The 21,399-nt window shown below is 39.5% G+C and overlaps 1 protein-coding gene across 2 annotated transcripts in view; it reads left to right on the plus strand.

Moving 5' to 3' along the window:
• Positions 1-21,399, plus strand: part of LOC119649894 (protein split ends-like) — a 70,745-nt gene that overhangs the window by 9,306 nt on the left and 40,040 nt on the right. For both annotated transcript variants that reach the window (XM_038052285.1, XM_038052286.1), the window contains exon 2: positions 16,714-16,970. In XM_038052285.1, coding sequence (XP_037908213.1) covers positions 16,943-16,970 — 28 coding nt within the window. In that variant the 5' untranslated portion in view covers positions 16,714-16,942. The remainder of the gene's footprint in view (positions 1-16,713; positions 16,971-21,399) is intronic.

The following is a 21,399-nucleotide window of genomic DNA, read 5'->3' on the forward strand; positions in this document are numbered from 1 at the left end:
TATTATTTTTCAGCACTTTTTCGTCCAAATTGGAGAGCTTTTCTAGTTTCCATTTGTCTTCGAAATATTGTCTGTTGTGAGCATAAAAATTATAATTTAAAATAAGTCTTATGATAAATGGATCTCAAAATTTCCTGACACGAGAGATAAGCCAAAGTGAGAACTGACAATATAAACGTCGGTGGCTTAGTGATTTTCTGGCAGAGAGTCTCCTGGCTGTTAAGGGATTAAAACGCAACACGGTCTTCGCCGCTAGTAGTGTAGTGACACCCGGCACTGAAAAAAGGAACAAGTTCCCAAAATATGGAAATTTGTCAAATAAAAACCACTACTACCGACGGAAACGGTGTTGCGATTAAATCCCTTAACCTTTTCACTAGAAACACCGGCGACACACATTGACTAGATTGTTTATTACTCTATCAGAGTCATCGATCTCGATGATATAGAAATGTGGTGATCATTTGTTGGAACAGAAAAGCTTATGGATTTGGTTCGATTTTGTCCCCAAATTCCTGTATTTTCACTCACTTCTAGTTGATTCCCCCTGACCTTATCTGGGAATAGTAGGATAGATGGAATTCCTTTTTTATGGAACTAACAAAACATGATTTGTTGATGATAAGTGATTATAAATTACACTGAAACAAAGGCAAACATCCACCAATTCCCTTGTACCTTAAAATTAGATAGGTTATTCAACACTCTGATAATGATTTGTCGAAAATACCATTCCTTTGCTTGCGAGGAGAGAGATCCACTCCATTTAACAGTTTGCTATTGGCTGAAATAAAGCCTAATTTGATGATGCGCTATCAGGACTATGTGGTGAAACATCAATTTCATCGAATTCCTTCAACTTTTCCTGCTTTAATCGAGATCGGTGTACAGCAGCTTCGTCGTGCTGATACAATATCCAGTTTCTGTCGGCCAGTCGATGATAACGAAAGCGTTCATAAACAGATTTCAATGGGATTCTGTAGAGTTTGTCATCAACTGTTCTGTCATGTGGAATCTTTTCAAAATACAGCATGAATTGAAAATTGCACAAAACGCTTAATAATAGTCATTGGCGCGACAATTGGATCTGAGACTTTAAACATGTTAAATCATTTCATAAGAGTGTACTGCAGAACGCAGTTTGCACTCGCCCGTAATTATTACCTTGATTTCACTCAGGTAATCATTCACAGCCGAGTCGGCTGGTATTCGACATTCTGGTCACGATACAAATCCCTCTACCACCAACGAGATCTGAACCTTTCGCTGCGACAGGGTAGCTCGAACCACTAAGCCATTCCTTTTCATCTCTGTGTTAGCGGCCCATTGAAGTTGTTTTCTTTGCTTAGCCCATTATTCTTCCTTGTCAGAATTACATAAAAATGTCAGAGCCATATGAAAAAGAATGTAACTCCATCAGAGGAACTATTCCCAACAAACACGAAAATCCACAAGGTAGCATATTGCAAATACATGTGGTCCGGCAGGGGTTTCCCAAAAACCATATTTGCAGAAATCTACTTTGGTCCACAAAATGTTTGGGTACACGACTATTCACTATAATGTGATATTGCCTTCTTTATCCGGATACTCTAAGTTAACGGGTAAGGGGCAACGTTAACCTATTGTAAATTTGTCAATAATAGTAGGATTGCCACCAAACTGCCGGTATCATGTTCCATATCCTCTTTTCCAGCCTTCCTTGCTCAATTTAATTGGTTGCATCATTTTTCCCAGTCAAAGATGGAGTCGAAAGGCTCTCAAATCACCATCTAACGTATCAAGTTAACGTTGCTTCGGACGTCTTTTTAGTCATCCATTGATTTCGAATCTTAAACCAATCTTTGCTATTGAGTTTTAATCAGCGAGATTTATATGTCCTATCGGTGCAACCCTACAACGATCGCGGATGTTCTCATTTCTGATGTGAACATGGCGTGTTACATCACTGGTCTACCGCAAATATCTTTGTCTCCATTACCGCAAGGGGAACGACATTGCGGTAAATTTTAGATTGGAGACCTTTGTTGATGCATCCATCACAAAGAACACCTCCATTTCCACCATTTCGTAACGCATATCACCATTGGTTGATAACATTGGTCTGAAATATTTAAATCGCTCAGTTTTGTGCAGGTCACTGACAGTGATAATGCCTTTCATTTCATTGGAGTCAAGAGCAGTGTGTAGGGCGCTGGAGTTGGATGTCCCGTGTGACAATGTCCATAAAAAAACAGATAGGAGTTGTGAGAGGGTGCTTTCTTGATGCACACCGACAGAAACACGAAGCGGTTTTGATATACGCACCGCACTTCGAACTTTACTCTTGGGACCGCACGAGCTCCTCTGGCACTAGGTGTTGCCGCAGAGCATACCAAAGTAGTTTATGTGGCACACGGCGAAATGCTTTCTTTGGATCCAGAAATGCTGAAAAACAAAGTCAAGGAGATTTTGTAATTCTGAATTCATTTCCAGCTTAAGAGAATTCTATGATTAACTTCGTTTGAACTGATATTGGAACGATCAATTTAATAGCAAAAGAGAACTAGTCATATTTCTGAAGAACTGCCTTTCATACTTTCTTTACTTTGCCACCAAACTACTCTTCTCTTTCTTCTTTCCTAAGTCGCTAGTATATGAATATTGCATCCTGAAATGCCAGTCCTCTACGTTTTTCTATTTTGAATAGCCCAATGCTATTTTGGGCATTGATTCTACCAGCAAGAAACTCGCTTAATTAGCAACGAAAAAGTTGATTCAATCTGAAACCATTTTGCTCGGCATTTGTTTCATTGTTCGATGAAAGCATCCTATCTCACTGATTGAGATAGATACCATGATTTTAAGATGGGCATCTTATTTACAGATAGTAGGGGAATATGAAGTCATTTGGGGCAAATATTTCGAAGGATATAGACTTCAAAGTGTTACAAGCTATGTTGTAAGCCACCATCCAATTGGGAGAACTACAGAAAATCAAGATTTTTCTATTAAAATTTGTGTTTCGAAATACGGGCGGTTTAGGCAGAAAATGCTTTGTAATGGTCCACCATGCTTAGAACTTGACTGGACAATCTTCTGAGTTGGTTCTAACGCTTAGAAAGTACAATGTATGGAACAAAAGTGGAAAGTCGGCTTCAAACGTTGATATTAGTAGAAACATTACTATAAGTTGAAGTCGATATGTACTATTTCCCAAAACCATCAGATAATGAGCAGCATTAGCTCGTTGTTGCATGTGGTTTGGTTTTTCTTCCAGAGTTTAAAATTCTATGGAAGCTGTTATCAACGTGTTCGTAGCAATCATTTCACAGAAGCCATCACTTCACTTCCGAAAAAATCATATATTCATTTGAATATTACTTGAATAGCTAAGATTCGTGAAGTCCTAGAACGCTATGAGCGTTCCATAACTTTCGATCCAATGATTTTGAACAACAAGAACTAGCTGGCAACTCTCGAAAAACTTTGAAGAATGTTGGGGAAAAACGTGAAGAAAATGTGTTATTCAAATGGAATGTGAGCTAGGAAAGTTGGGTTAGGAAATGGTGTAAACAGTAATCCTAGCATCGTTCACAGTGACATATACGAATTAGACTTATGAATGGAGATAAGGATTTATATTACTAATTGATATTTACACCTAAGAAATACTTGAGGAATCGATTAACCTGAATTGATGAAATTAATGACAATGGTAATTAGAACAATATTTATGAATGTGAATTAATGAAACGATTATTTGTATTTGAGCGTTGATAAGGAGAGGGTAACATTCTAGCCCCACATGACATTCAATAGTATTACAAGCAGATTATATTTATAGTGTCTGCGAAGTGATCTGATCAGCTCTAGATTTTGAGTTTTTCACAGCTGATAAACACGTTTTTAATGTTAAAAGCACACCGTGATACTCGCAAGGGGATATTTCTTTATCTGTGAGTTCTGAATGTATTACTGCGTTATCAATTCACGTGATTATAAGGCACTTAAGTTTTCGCACCAAAAACAAAAAATTAAATCGTTTTAGAAACAGGGAATTGGATGTGGCGACAACAACTTTTAGCTGTCAAGAAATTTAACATTGTTTGGTCCGGGACAGACATAGCTCATCACATGCTGGTACGCCTCTCTTCCTATCGATTTTCATTACAACAAGTAAAGAAAATGAGCTTTTGGCATTATGGTCTAATCGAAGTGGTTGAGGCGTCAGCTCCGCGACCCCGGCTTTATGTTCCTAGATCGAATCCCAACCACGGCCATGAATATTTGTCTACCTCAAAAGGATAGAATAGGGAAGTGAGCCTACTAAAGCAGAGCTCACTAGAACTGCAGTTTCATCATAAACGAATATCATTGCAACGAATTCTTTAAATATTATGGCTCCGTCATCCTAACAGTTATTTAACCCTTTCCAGTTGTGAAAGAATTTCTTTCGGTATATCATCATCATCAACGGCACAACAACCGGTATCCGGTCTAGGCCTGCCTTAATAAGGAACTCCAGACATCCCGGTTTTGCGCCGAGGTCCACCAATTCGATACCCCCAAAAGCTGTCTGGCGTCCTGGCCTACGCCATCGCTCCATCTTAGGCAGGGTCTGCCTCGTCTTCTTTTTCTACCATAGATATTGCCCTTATAGACTATCCGGGCTGGATCATCCTCATCCATACGGATTAAGTGACCCGCCCACCGTAACCTATTGAGCCGGATTTTACCCACAACCGGACGGTTATGATATCGCGCATAGATTTCGTCATTGTGTAGGCTACGGAATCGTCCATCCTCATGTGGGGGGCTAAAAATTCTTCGGAGGGTTCTTCTCTCGAACGCGGCCAAGAGTTCGCAGTTTCGATATATAACTAGCTTTATATGGACCCGTGGAGGTCTTCCAATCAACGGATTCGTGGCATCTAATGTTTGGTACTCAATGATGATGGTTCACCTTTGTCACTTAAGGGGGGAAACCACATTAAAAGGCTCATTCTCAGGTACTTTTTGGGATCTTTTTAAGGGGAAGAATTAACTGGAATTCAATCGAAATAATAAAATAATTTAAGCCAAAAATCAGAAAAGTTACGCGGCATTAGTTCGCCGAAGTTCGTTACTAGAGCTCTCCAATTGCTGGAAATGTAACGACTCCAATTTTTATCTGAAACCGACAAGATTTTAATATTACATCGCTAGCCTATTTTCAAGGAATATGAATCTCAATCCAGTTGAAAAAAGTAAATTGCAAATCAAAAATTTTGCAAGAATTAAAAAGAAAAATATTTCCATTTTCGGCATATTTTTTCGCAAAAGCACCCTTAAAAATATAATATCATCACAAAAAAAACGGATTTGAAAGTCCCTTTCAGACATGATTATCACTATTAATTACAAACGACACGCAATTACAACAAATACAAATGCACTTGACAGAAGTCAAGTATTTATAAATATGCTATGATATTTACATAGCGCTACAAAATTTCGTAAGGACGTAAAGCGACTACCTCCTGGGCGCTCTATCCTGAGCATGCTCTGCGAAAATTGCTTTAAATTTCTGCAGGATATTGAGGCATAGATCAGCTAAGGATTTATGTAATAAAAAAAAGTCGATTCTGCAAACCTCCTAGTCTGGTTTCACGGAATCTTTGTGTGCACGTTTCGGGTAGGGACGAGGTTATATTGTTCTAGGATTTATCTATCCTAGAAGAGTAAACATGCACCTATTGCCGAGAATATTGGACGTGTTTGCTTCGACCAAACTTACCATAGAGGAATTTTGAAGTATCATTTGCTCATTGATTCCATTGAGGTCTATTATCATTTATCCAAAACGAATCTTTAAGGAAGCTCTGCCTTGGTTGTGATGTGAGAAACTATAAACAACTGGGCAATGTCTATAGTTGTGACAGATGCTGCCACGTGATCGCAGCAAGTCGCAACCATGTGCTCGCAACTACTTGGCACACACCAATGCATTGCATCACATACACCACACTAACGCCAGCTCTTATACGCGATATTTTGCTCGAGCAACTCCCGTCGCGGTTGAACGCGTAGAACACCTTTCTGTCTCCATAAGACTTCAAAGAAGGTGTTGGGAGTTAAATTTCCTGTGTATAGTCGTCTTGCCCTCACCACGTGACGTTGGTCCTTGTGTTTATCGACGTGTTCGCCAAAAAAGTTGAACGGCCGCGTCGACGCTTATGAAGCTCACCTCCGTTGGATGTGCCAATTTTCACTCGATAAAAACATTGGTCATTTCCATGCCGTACCCCAAAACTAAAATATGCTTGTTGGGAAAAGCTTTCAGATAACTATTTGTGTACTCCACCCAAGCGGCAATGATTCCACTGCCACCGTCCATTTACTACTTCATACGTTGATTTGCTAGCACTGAATCACTTGCTCGAGTAAATCGATTGCCGCCCAACCTGATTTGTCTTCAAAGGATTCTAGCGACATTAGAAGCCAAGTTGACGGTTAAAGCTAAGCATTGTTCGCTCAAACTACGCGCGCGAAAAGTCATTGCTTTATCATCTGGAAGAAGTGGGTTGACAAATCCATGGTCACAAACTGCTTCAGCTGTGTTGATTTCTCAAAATTTTAAACAACTAGTACAATAGAAATTAGTTATTGCAAAACAACTTCTACCCCGCTTTTTCGTTCGGAATTCATTTCGCTGAGCGGTTGCTGATCATTTTCACTAACATTTTGTTCATTCGTGCTCTTGAGCCTCACTCTTTTGGCAAATGAAATACTTCTTAATTCCCTAGGAGCAAGGCTTCCTTTTAATGTGTTGCTGGACCATGAACTTCTTTTGAATCAAGAGAGAGATTCGTTAACTCAATCCGAATTTGGTCCAAATTTAAAAAAAAAATATCCTTCCACGTCCCAGCCCAAATATTATCGACATTGGGCGAGCGTTGTCATGTTTTTGTAAAACATAGAAAGTCTACGTTATATAGACAATTAAATAATCTTGTTTATCGGGAATTTGGATGCACTTATCATCAGACCGAAAAAAATTCAGACTACTTTAGTGCAACAGCATACCAAGTTGGTACAGTGAGCTATTTTGTAATATAATTCGTGAGCAGCATCCATCACCCGCTCAGCCCAATTGTTCGGGAGCAAGAATGTCTCCCACGTTAGGTTCCTGCTCATCGCCTGCTTGATAGCATTAACTGTCACTAAAAGGCAGCTGAGCGATCTCAGAAAGGATTTCTTCTTCGCTAAAGTTGACCTAGTTTGATTGAAAATAAGTAGAGAAATCAGAAGCTAGTCCTTCAGATATGAAAGGTTTTGTGTAAAACGAAACGTTATTAAAATCGGTTCACCATCTGGCTGTCGTCTGTCAAACGCACTTTTATCAGAAACGGTTGTACCGATTAGAAGGAAATTTAGTGGGAAGGTGGGAACTGTGAACAACGCACATGCATTGAGTAACATCATTCTATGTTGAGTTTAAGAAGGGGGTGTAAATTGTTTTTTCACCGAGTATAGTCATGTGACATTTGACGGAAAGGTGAGGAGCGCGGGGGCTATAAAATGGTCATTTCTTTCAGGGACCCTAGCCAGTCTAGCAATGTTCTGCTTTGGTGAGCCCAACTGACGCTCCAGACGAATTTTCCATGGTGCATTTCCCCGGTCACTAAAACCAATAACGCAACGGACAGTGAAAAAGAGTACAGAGTTTCAAAAATTATCCAACTGAAAATTCTGCGCGGCATGGTGTCAATGCAAGACTGTACTGTATCCTGCAATCCAGGATGATGGTTCCACACATGGTTTATTTTTTCTAGGAGCTGAGTTTTGGTTGCGATCATCTCTTTAGCCACTTAGCCACTCTTCATCAGCTCCCACACATTCTCAATTGGGTTCAAATCGGGGCTCTTACCCGGCCAATTCAATAGAGGAATATTCTGCTCCCGCAAATAAGTTTTCACAGATCGCGCCGTGTAACAGGGAGCATGAAAATGAATCGCTCCCCATTCGGAAACCATTCTCTGAGCTGGGGAAACAATCGATTTTGCAAGATTTCTTTATACTAATCTTGTCTCATTATGCCTTTTACCACGTACAAACGTCCAGTATCTTTGCCTTGGTTTATTGACCAGAGCATAACCTTTGTAGGGTGCTTCACAGTTTTAACAATGCAGTCAGGATTGAATTTTTCTCCAGGACGACGGCATACAAACTGTGCTTTCACCGCTAAAGCAGACCTATCACGAATAATATTATAAATGATATCAACTTACCGATCTCCGTTTCTGGCTTAGTTTATGACCTGTCAAAAAGATGATATTTTATTCAATTTTTTTCACTTTATTAGATAAAGTAAACATGCAACCAAAATACGAAAGACCAAAAGCAGATTGGACATTTGCTTTCTAAAAACTCACTTGAAAAATGCTTAATCATTTTTTTTTCAAGAAGCACTAGTTGAGAGAAATCAAGGAAGACCAATGTCCAATATATTGTATATCCTGAATGAAACGGGTATTGAGTGTTACCCAATGGAATCACGTCAATGGCGCTCTAGTTGCCGCGGGTTCATTCAGGAACTGCGTGAATTTTCGTGAACTCGCCCTTCAGAAGAGTCTTAGCAACGAAAGATCTGACGCCACCACGCTACTATTACTAATAGCGTGCCATATTTGAGATAGATGAGCTGGTTTGCATACAATCCACGGGTCCATAAAATGTCCATCCCATAATGAATCTTCGCTTCTTCCTCACCACTAGCAATTGGATATTTTCAATGAACTAGGTGAAACCTTCAATGAAGGGTCTCTCAAATCATGACAAACTAACGTCTTAGAAGTACTAAATTTTTTCTGTCAATACTTTTTTGAGTGTCAAGACGCTTCCTTATCTTGATGCAAACAGTTTTCGGGTGAAGAATTGCAATTGTTGAAATAAATAAATAATGAAAATGAAAACATGAACCAAGTTCCATGCAACTAATGAATTTTTACCAATGAAGCAGCAAGAATGCACTGTTTGGATCCAATTTTTGAGATGCCTGTTTTGAGCTCTGATCCCTATTAATTGACTGGGATTCCACAATGGCTTTTGCAAATAAATTCCACTAATTTGTCAAGGTCGGGGCACTCAATCTTGCACTCAAACTGTTATCTTAATTTTTTCTCCAAGTTCACCCTTGAGTTGAATCACTGCATAACGCTATCTATGAATGTATTATAGATAAGAAAGTTAATAATATTTAGAAAAGTAAGTCTTATCCGCAAATATTGAATTTAAGCCAAAAAAGTGTTGACAATGTAGGCTGATCCGACTCTTTCATTATAAAAATTTACTCTCAAAACTCCAGATAATAAATGCGAAAAGTTCATGGCTTCGAAAATATGCGTTGTGTGAAAATGTGCGAAATTGATCACAATAACTGCGATTTCGTTTAAACGCCCACACGCCTAATTATGAATTGCAAGTTCGAATGTGCTGGTCAGCAGAGCAATGATTGATGTAAATAAAAATGATTTCGGTTCTGGATACTGGCTCACGGAAAACTTACAAGTGATTGTGTGTGCTTAAACGCAAGCAGCCAGTGCTGATGAATGTAAATAAATTTTTCTTAAAGTATCAAAATTTGCACATAAAAAACGAAATGATCTTATTTTTGCCGTTATGCAGTAGGCAAATGTTCCAAAGGCCTAATTAGGGCGATCAGACCCGAGTCTGCACGGGGACTCACTTGAAGTGGCAATAGTCACGATGCCTTACCAGGGTCATACTGGTACCATGGGAATCGGGATAGTCCCTGGACTCGAGAATTCCTGTTGTATGTGCGTTCAGCTCGGTTGTTTGCGGTTGACCTCCTTGTGGGAGCTTCATAGGGGTTGTGGTTGCGTTCAAGCGAACAGAGACCTTCAGGTCTCAGCATGGTGTTGCGTTTCAACACGGGTGCCGTACTCCTTAGTTCGGTAGAGATTTTGGTAGGTCTTGCATCCGCCAGTATGAATGCTAAGCCATGCACTCGGTATAGACTGGTACCGTCGTAGCTTGCTGCGGCGGGGCTCTGATTGTGGTCACAAAATCAATCCGTGTCTTAAGACCGTGGGATTAAGTCTACAAGACAAGTACTCACGTTAAACCCCAAGGACTCTCGTGACCACCGAAATCGGAATATTTCATCTTTCGATGGTCGAATGCAAAAGCTTAATCGACAAAAGCAGACCAATTCCCGTCCTAAATTTTCTTGCCCGTACCACATTAACACCTTGGGGGTCATAGTGAAACACTTTGGGAAAATTCAACAATGAGAAGCTATCTAGCTCAACTCATTCTCTGGATAGACTGCTGCCAATTTTTTTTTATTTCTATTTATTCAAGTCTTCTCTTCATTAGCATTTATCTTCAAATAAACTTGCGAAATTTTTCGCTATATCACAATTATAGCTGTTTGCGGCGAATAGGATACCTGCTAATGCCCATATTCCTCTTGAATAAATGAATGAATGAATTGAAGGAATTCTAAAACCACCACCCATTTGATGATGGACCGGACCAGTTGGGAAGCAACTTACTTCCACGGTTGTAGTCCACCGACAAGCACCCAAGATGCAAAAACTTGCGGTTTCGTCCAGAGCAGAGGCAACTCATCAGACTCTGCCTCACCTCTGCCCTAGCGTGATGGAAATGACTACAAGGTGGTATTTGCTCCCTTATATAAATTCAAAAACACGACATATGTATGAATTATAATCATGCTGACTGACTGAGAGGTCTGTGAACCACAACGGTGGAAGTAAATTGCTTCCCAAATGGTCCGTTCTACCATCAAGTTGATGGCGGACTTAGAACTCCCTCAATTCTTACGCAAAAGTTTAGTTTAGCCTCGGCCGGCTTTACGCCTGAATTTTTATTTGGCGGTTTTATCCTGAATATAATTCACACATCTCGTGTTTTTGAATTGAATTAAGAAGCAAATACCATCTTGCAGCCATTTGAGTCACGCTGCTCCCAAGGCAGAGATGCGGTAGCGTCTGATGAGTTGACAGACGAAACCACCAGTTTAATTAAATGGAATATTAATATTTCCTGAAACAAGTCAGTTTTGATAGAAACATACAATAATGGATTAAAATATACTGTCTTTGGGGGAGACAAGATTCATTCTTAGAAGGTATCAACTCGGAAAATCTGGAAATAATTTCAAAATATGCCTAAATTCGTCCTATGGCAAAATTTTAAAGAAATACTAATTATGACGTATACCACGATACTGACTAAGCATAGGAAAAAAATTCGGAAAGAATTTAAATTATTAGTCAATATTTTTTATTTGAACTCAGAAGTGCTAGATTTTGAGGACCAATTATCTCCCTTATTATGGACAATCTAAAGAGAGAAATGGTTCCCGACATACATAGTACCTTCACATAAGTCAATTGATCAATTTGGTGTGTTTCCTACTCGAATTAATTAAATTTTTAGTAAACCAAAGTCAGATTTTTCGAAAGAATTTACTGTACCTTGTCGTATCGCTGATTTTTAGAATCATATACAGCGAATATTTTGCTTTACTGGTCGTCGCATACTCTGCTCTTGTAGCTATAATCCGTTGACTGGACAATTCGTTTGAGTATGATTGTAAATCTGTCATAGACGCATCGATGAAGTTAAGCCTTGTGAGTGAATAACTCTTTGGGGAGGGACGACTTGAAAACACCCAGCACTACTGCAAGTGTTCTGCCCGGGCACTTTTTCTCGTTTAAGAAGATTTTGAACAAAATTGCTCACAAATGAAAGAGTCACATGAAAAAATTTTTGCTGAGAGTTTCATTCGCCAGAGCAGAGGTAATCTCTGCGGAGTAGCGTGATCGAAAGCGGCTCCAGGTGTTGTTGGTTCCGAATATATTAATTCAAAAACCAGACATATATATGGATTATAATAATAATAATCGTTGGCGCAACAATCTATATTGGATCAAGGCCTTGAAGTGTGTTATAGCACGTTAGCCAAGACCGTAACTTTAGACTACAGGACTACAGTACCCTGTAGGAGGCAATGCGATCAGCATTGCGCTCGCCCGAGATTATTACCTTGATTTGACTCAGGTAGTCATTCACAGCTGAATCGACTGGTGTCCGACGTCAAATCACGATACAAATTCCACTGTTACCAGTGAGATTTGAACCGCGACCTTCCGTATGACAGCCTTATACTCTAACCATTGAGCTATCGCGACCCTATATGGATTATAACAACCAAAAACGGTCGGTTTGAAACCTTGGCTGGTCTGAACCGAGCCAAGACAACTCTATTTTTGTTTAGGGACCGATTGGTTATGAGTCCGTCATCTACTTTAGCATTTCATGTAAAACCTTTCCCTTTTCAATTTGGTTTTTAATGTCAGAAGGTCCAATTGGTTCAAAGAAAAAAATATTTTTAAAATTTTTTAAATTCCAATTTTTATCCATGATCAACATAACTTATTTTTCCTTATCGATGTTTGAAGGTTAATCAAAATACTGTTCATTTTGACCAATAACCATATGGATAGCGTCATGATTCCATCTCCAAAAAATATTTATGGAAGTAATAAAAACTTGTTGTTTCTTTTTCGTTGGTGTGGGTATTTATTCTTGCAATTTGTTTGCACTGATGAAGGGAACAAGTGGTTCCCGAAATATCGGTATTTGCAAGAATAAATACCCACACTAACGAAAAAGAAACAACAAGTTTTTATTACTTCAATTAATTAATCGTTGGAAACACCGCATAATTTCACTCTGAGAAATATTTATGGTTTTCGGCTAAAAATCTTCAAGAATTGTCTTTCTTCGTTACTTCTTTTAATTCAGTTTTTAACCTGTAGGGAGTTTTAAAGAGACCGGTCCCTGACAATTTGCTTCCACGACTTCCCGAGAAGAATGCATTCTTCCTATAGTGTTTTGCGGCATTTAGTTCTAGGGCAACCCATTCGCAGATTGTACGTGACATCCATTCCATGACACAATCTTCAATGAGATTGTTACCCTTTCTAAAAGTGCGACCTATTTACTACCACTTTTGGGTTCTGATCCACATACTATACACCGATGAAGTTAAATATTCAGGTGATACAATTCAGGCATAAGCTGATGGAAGCTAGGAACTTCCGAGCTACAGTGGTATTGTCAACGGCGGAAACATCGCTTCCAAAAAATACAAACTCTTCGACGTTCTCAGTATTTTGCCCAATGAATTCAAATAGGAAGAATGCTATGACCGGTCAGACTGGGGATCTTGAGGTTCTGGTGTTTATTTTCAGATGACTCTGGTTGCTTCCTCTCCAAATCAATAGCCATTTGATCAAAGTCCATGGTTCAGTGGGGTAAACAGAAGATCACCGATTTTATCTAAATGCAGCACGTGATACTTTCCGTCATTACATTTATCCTGTCCTGCGCAGAGCGTTCCAGATACACTCCCCGTTCACGCTGTGGGAAGCTTTCTCGACCTTCAAGAAAAGCAAGTGGGGTGTTGATCTAATCTCAAGGTTGCTATAGCGTTGGCGTATTTACTTTACATGAACGCGTTGATGGCAAAGATAATTTCGCTTCTATTTGGAAGTGCAGTCCGTATCCACATGTTGCGGTAGCTTACCATATTATGTCAAAGTGGTGGAACTTGGCCGCTCAGCATCGTGGGTGAGAAACTGACGGTTAACGTCCCTCTCACTGTCATTGAAAGATCTGCGATCGCCTGCAAGCTATTTCCTTGAGTAATGTAGCGAAATTGTTGCTATTTGTGGCAGCTTCTACTTCCTTGACCGACACAAAGATTAAGTTGCTTTTAGCAGAGCGTTCGCTATGATGAACTTTTCGCAAGTTTTTACAAAAGCAGAGCTCAAACGAATCATGTTCACCTCCGCTCGCAGTGAGCAACAACGCCACGCTTGGTTCTCCTCTCAGTAGACGCACTACCGACACAGAAGCGGTAGTAAGCGACCACAAAATAATGATCCGTTTCGAGGTCGCGGTTAGCACATTCAGAAGATAACTTCTAAATTTGCTGTCGCTAGCGGCGTTGAAACCTAACTGACATGGCAACTAAAAATATTTGGCCAGGCTGAAGCAGTTCATAAAGGAAAATTCTCTTACAATCCAACTAACAATAATCGTGCTCGTCAATCCTGGTTTTGAGACTATCTCTGGAACTTAAAATCGCTGTCTCCGAATTGCGGTATTCTGGGCAGGTCTATCTAACGGCTGCCTGGCGTCCTGGTCTATGCCATCGTTCAATTTGATGCGGAGTCTGCCCCGCTTCTTTTTCTGTAGAATGTGTGCTTCTCCTAACTCATTATAGTATTACATTCTCAAAAAAAATATATCATATATATCAAATATATCATTACAGTAATTTAAATATATTTGATCGATTATTTCGCAAGTCGACTTTTTCTGTAGTTAACCAGTACAGAACATTTTTTACCTAGAAATACCGAAAATTAAATCCCTGGACTTGTAGCTATGCTATTCGCACTTATAAAAAATGTGGTACTTAAACGTCATATTGTAATTTGGTTCCACGGGCTTGTCTCTCATACTTCAATGCCTTTCAATGCTCACTTCCAAAAAAGATTTAAATTATTAATATTCTGATTTTAGCATTGATGCGCGTGTGCATGCCAAAATACCATGTGATAAAATTGAACTTTTTGGGCTCATCATATTTGCTACTTTCGGGTGGGCCTGTGTTTCAAGTGATGGAAATGGAAGATGTCCTTCCTTTTTAGCTACAAAATGATTTTATTCAAGAAATAAAAGGTGTCCGAAAGAAAAACGTTGAAGAGAAAAGCAACTGATTGCCGAAACACGTCACTTGTTTTAATTCGAGATTAGAAAAGTGATGAGACTGATTCCGTATATTTAAAAATTATTCTACAATTCTGTCATCCCCTTCAAAGTAGTCCCCTTGGGCTGCAATACAGCGATTCCAGCGCGTTTTCCACTCTTCGTAACATTTCTGGAACGCTTCGACTGGGATGTCCGCGATTACCCTCGTCACGGTCGCTTGGATGTCTGCAATTGACTCAAAATGGGTTCTTTTGATCACCGATTTTGTTGTAGAGAACAAAAAAACGTCACAGGGTGACATATCGAGGGAATAAGGCGGCTGTTGGAATACAGCGATTCCTTTAGAGGCTAAATACTGGGACACGCTGAGGGCGGTGTGGCACGGCGCGTTGTCGTGATGAAGGATCCAGTTACGAACGATGTCTAGGCGCACCCTGTCGACTCGTTTTCGCAGTCTTTCGAGTACTTGGCGATAGTAGACTTGAATTACGGTTTGCCCCGGTGGAACAAATTCTTTGTGGACAATTCCACGGCTATCAAAAAAGGTATTAATCACTTGTTCCCGTCATCAGTGCTAACAAGTGTCAGCACTAGTGAAGGGGACAAGTGGTTCCCGAAATATCGGTATTTACAAAATAAAAGTGAAATATCGGTATTTGCAAAATGAAAGTTAACACTAGCGAATAGGAGAAACAAGTTTTATTATTTCAAATTCTCAGAAAAGTTCTTTGGAACCATCTTCGCGCACAACTTTTTCATCTCGAAATCGCCTGTTAAAATTTGTCTGACTGTTTCACGGTTCATACCCAGCTCCGAGGCCAACATTCGAACTGCTAAACGCCAAAGTGATGTTGAATATATCAATGGAGAGGGGAAGGGGAAGGGAATTTGAAGGTTGCAGGTTTACCACAAGCGCGGCAATAAAATCATTCTCATTACTTATTTGTCTAACTTCGTAAAATAACTTTTTAGCTAAAAAAGGCAGCTAAGTTCAATGTTCGTACAGAAAATAACTTATGCTCGGAAGTCAAATATGGGTCACAGATTAGGGCATTCAATTTTGTAAAAATTGAGTTTTGGTAGCTTATTTACTCCATTTAGCCAATCTTCGATCTATCTCGAGATGCCTAGACGAGGGGACTTGTGCATCTCCAGTGCTTAAACCTAACCCTAATTTATAGATGCTAATCTGAAGCTTACAGTCGCTTCAATTTTCCCACCTAAACACCTGGGAAATGCTTACACCAGACATTATGGTATCTCCGTGTTTCTTTACTTTTTTCAAATGTAAGAATTAAGGAATTGCGAGATGTAAGATGAACTTTTTAAAACTCGATTTATGTTACGCTGCTCGTTAAATGATAGCTTTACAATGATATGTGCAACGAAAAGTGCCTTCGTGTGGCTTGGAACAATTTTGGTCGCATTAATGCTTCCTTTTTACCGGCAAAGTGCTATCGTTTGCCCATCGGTAATAATCTGAGAAACAACTACGCCTTAAAGTTGTAGAAAAAGGATAAACTTGTCATTTAGCACTGATGGTTACTACATCCGAGTACACTTAATTTTTATATTTATATATATTTGATTTGAAAACTGTATAGTACATAAATAAAGTATGAAGGTCCTTATCGAAAAATCGAAATGCCAATGCTCATCAACTTTCAACTTCAACTGTATAACATTCATTTGTCTTTGCCCCTCACGGTCATCCTTAAAACGCATGCGTTCGGTTTCGTGCAAGTGTATTGGGAAGGAAGTATATTTTGACAACAAACTCCTTCGCACTTGATTTTCCTCGTTCGCTCTCTTTTCACCCAATTTTTCTCGTTCAGTATATTTCTCCACTCCCAACCATGTTTTGTACACACAATCTAATTATTCCGTATTTCTGTGCAAATCCATTGTTTTCAGTGAAGTTTGTGAATGCCTTGGGCATCGTCTACTCGCGTCGGGACACTGCAACGATTCTGATGCGTGTTCAACGTAGTTTCACCCCACGAATTAGACATAAGCCGAGCATCCTTTAAATTTGTGAAGAGAAGTTAATTTGAAGACAACCAGCCAGGATAAAAGGAATAACACAGAACATTGGAGAAGCGAGGAGGACCATCTCATTGGAACGGCCAAGCTTAATTTATAAATGGTTTCTAATTTTATTAGTCTCCTAGGTAAGTCATTGCATGTATTTTCTTTTGTTTAAGTTCCACCCTGTAATATATTTTCATGAAAACTTTCACTATCGACACCATCACAAGCACAGTACAATGAATACGCTTTCAACGTCGCCAGTGAAAGACATATTTGTAAACATTTGTTGCTCTTCCTTTTGTGCGAACTATTTAGTTTGCGAAGTTAGGGATGAAATCAGATGAAACTTTCCGGAGATGTATACGCACAGTCCTTTATTGTTGGGCCAGAAGGCAGTTGGAGGAATTTGTTATAATTATGAAATGCAGACGTCATACTCACTTGTTTGCAAAGAGAAACACTGTCTTAATGAGAGGAGCTTCTCAAGTTATTTTTGTTGAATCCCACATATTTAATTGTACAGAAAAATAGTGGAAACTAGAATTAGCACTTCCATTTTATGATTAAATTAGCACTTACTCATTCCAAATAGATTCTAGGTGAGATAATCCGCCTTAACGCTCCTTTAAGGACCTGTGATTGAGTCAATCCTGGCCCAGCTCCACATTCTCATAGCTCCTGTTTTGCGTTATTCAATTCTTATCCGGATAGAGATTATGCCAGTGGATGATGTTATTTTAGGTAAATTTGTATCATTTCGGCGAGTAGCTGTGGTTTCTTTTAATCTCAGAATTATTACTAGTTATGGTATATTCTCAGGTAATCAAATAGTGAAAACGATTTCCTTAAACGCCAACCATATATTCGTCCTTCGTAGTTACTACCAAGTGAAGTTGCTTTTCTGTCGTATTTTTTCATAACTTTATTCAGATCCTTGCCGATTCATGATTCCTCCATATCCTGGCCTTTGAATTTCTGTCCAACTGGGGGAGCTACCCTTTAAGCACTCACCGAATAATGCAGCATCTACGTATGAGCTTTGATCTTTTTTTAAACATTTAGGCATTAGACATTAGAATCCATCCTTGATGAAATTTGTTCGTAGTACAGTTAATATATTTTATATTACTAACCCCAAACTTTACATTTAAATTTAAGGAATATCTCAATTCATTTCAATTTTTAGTAGCCCTGAATCAAAGTCTATTTTTAATGGAATTTTAATTGACTACATTCTATTGGTAATCTCCGGTTTGCGAAAAATTTCAAACCATTGACGCTCAAAGCGTATTTTGGATTCAAATTCTTGTTTAGTCACCAGAGTTTGTGATCGTTCCGCTGCTGTAGATTTATCACGCTCACAGCATCATTTGCTTTGGTAATGAGTCTCTTGCTTAGTTTCGTCAGTGATGAAATGAGAAATAATAAAAATATACAATATAAAACACAATTATATGTGCATGATTTGTGCTTCATAAAAAAGAAACAAGAAGGTGAGTTTACAGTGGCCTCTTAAAACCGGAACTATTTGAACTTTCTCCGCACTCATCTTCCTGAACAACCTGTCCTTCAATTTCACCATTACGGGACAACTATAAGCTTGTTTTACCAATAACTTTCCTGTTTGGATTGTATGACCATAGCATCGAAGACGCCTCTATCCACAAAGGATGCAACCCTATATCGATCACGTCTTCTTGTCGTCTTCATACTCATTACCAGGAGCGAAGTTCATTAACTTTGGTAAATTACTCGGTTCTAGGCAACCCGCTGCCATTTAATTCCTTAGATTTGACGTTGTAAGACCTAATATGTTTTCGGACTTTCCGGAATCTTACCACAAAACAATTCGAAAAATTCATCATCATCATCAACGACGCAACAACCGGTATCCGGTCTAGGCCTCCCTTAATAAGGAACTCCAGACACCCCGGTTTTGCGTCGACGTTCACCAATTCGATATCCCTGAAAGCTGTCTCGGCCCATCTCAGGCAGTGTCTGCCTCCTCTTTTTTTTGTAACATAGATATTGCCGGTATGGACCTCCCGGGTTGGATCGTCCTCATCATTCAGTCGGATTTTATTCACAACCAGACAGTCGTGGTATCGCTCGCTAAATTTCGTCGTTATGTAGGCTACATATTTTCGTGACTCATAGATCACATTAGACCGATTGTCAGTACAATGAATTTAGTTTATTTCAATGCTATGTATTCACCCAAATTTTCGCTCACACAGGCAACGCGTACAGCAGAATGAGTCCCGCCAATTCCTTTCACCAAGTGCAGCAAAACCAGCTTCGAAAAGTACCAATCAAGACCTTTCATTTGAAACCCCATATGACTATATTTGGTGGAAAAAAAATGTACACCCCCCTTTTGCATTTATTGGGACTCCTCCATAAATTCGACGTGAAAGGATGTAACTCACTGAATGCGTGAGCATTAATAGTCCCCACTTTTCCACCAAATTTGATGTCAATCGCTATAACAGTCTTCGAGAAAAATGCATATGACGGACAGCCAGACATAACGGAAAGCGAAAATGGCCGAAGTTGTCGCATTGATGATATACATAAATATAAACAAGTCGGGAAACCGGAAGCTGGACGCTTCAGGTACGAAAGGTTTTGTGGATTTCTTAGTACGTAGCACGTAATATATGCATATATTATGTGAGAATATCCACTTTCGGATGATATTGACATAGTCTTGAATTTGCAAAGAAGCGACAACTTTGACGTATTATAACTTTGTTAGTAATAGTGCGATTTCCACCAAACTTGGTAGGATCATGCTCTATGTTATATCCTATATTGTTGCGAAATTTCGTAGTCCTAGCATGAACTTAAGGGGGGTCTTGCAGCGAATTACTAAAAATTATAGTAATATACTATTATTAACTTTATTTGTGCAGATATCAGTGTGGAAGGTATTTCGGAGCCCAGACACCATATAGTGGCAGCCTCTTGATTTTTTTCAGATTTTTCGGTTGGGTAGTTTCTGAGAATGGCCCCCGTAAAGGAATGGTCACTTTCAACCCCCCGCCCTCCCCACCTTTTCAACAAATGTCAAAACTAAGACCGTCTTCGAAAAGTACTAACCGAGACCTTTAATTTGATACCCCACATGACTATATTTGATGACAAAAAAATTTGCACCCCCCTTTTGCATGTATGGGGACCCCCCCTTAAATTCATCATTAAAGGACGTAACTCACTGTATGCGTGAGCGTTCACAGTTTCCAGCTTTTCACCAAATTTGGTGTCAATCGCTGTAATCGTCTCCGAGAAAACTGCGTGTGACGGACAGACAGTAAACCGATTTTAATAAGGTTTTGTGTTTACACAAAACCTTAAAAAAGTTGTCGTGTCGGCTTCAATATTGCAGATCTAGAAATATGAAGGAAGCTACTACTAAATAATACCGATTACTACGATAACGATGGTTTCTGCATTTTAAATGTCGCGATTTCAATGTTGCAACTGAGGTGTACGGAAAACGTCTGCCCGAAATGCCCGCATTCCTCCTCTACTGCTCTGCATTAAGTGACTTTGGAGGCGACCCATTCGTCGGCCATCTTGAGATGGTAATGTAATTGTCGCCCCTCCTTAATATGTGATCTATCCATCTGTCTGTATTTTGTCTTCTAATCACATTGCGCACGGTATGCGTCAACTAAGTTCTTTGTTAAAAATAGTATCAAGCCAGCGTATTCCGATGATACGCCGGAGGCAAGTATTTACGAAGACTTGAAATTTTTGAGTAACAGTGCAGGTGACTTTTCATATGCTACTAGCAATTCAGAAAGAACACTAGCACGGAACGAACCCAACTTGATCTCGGTGTTGGGATAATTCACTTCCTGACTTTAGACAAAACTCCTAATTCGTCGAGTGACATCCAGTTCAATGTCATCGTCAACAAAAATCGTCAAGCTTCCTAGATATACAAATTTATCGACGCCTTCTATGCTTTGCCCATTAATGCAGGTATTGAGAGTGCGATGATTCGTCAGATTGACAATCTGTGTTTTGTTTGTGTTTATCTTCAGTCCAACTCTACTTGCTTCTCTTTCCAAATACAGAAGAACCTTAATGGTCATCTCCTTTTTTTCACTCTCTGAGAATCCAAGCAAGTAGAAGGGCAAATCTGCAGAAACTATGGGTGCAGCGATGAATATCTCTGCCGTGAGACCGTTGAGCCCAGCGGTTTTAATTCGTCCGAGTGCTTTAATGGCCAAAATGATTTCACTTCTGCTTGAAGGAGCAGTTCATATCCGCATGTTACGGTAACTGGCTATTTCATCCACAAGAGGATATAATACTGTTAAGAACTGTAGTGAATTATTTCTTGCGCCTCTCCAACTGCTTGTCATCGTGGATGAGGAGTCGACCGTTAACGTCTCTCACAGGACTATCGAAACATTGGTGACCACATGCAAGTTCTTTCGCGACGCGGTATATTATTCTGAAATCATTGTATTCTGCGGCATCTTCCGCATCTCTGACCAGCACAATAACAAATTTCCTTTTGTCACCGTGCACACTAAGTTGAATTCCCGGGGATTT

This window comes from Hermetia illucens, chromosome 2 (assembly GCF_905115235.1).
Source record: "Hermetia illucens chromosome 2, iHerIll2.2.curated.20191125, whole genome shotgun sequence".
Lineage (NCBI taxonomy): Eukaryota > Metazoa > Arthropoda > Insecta > Diptera > Stratiomyidae > Hermetia > Hermetia illucens.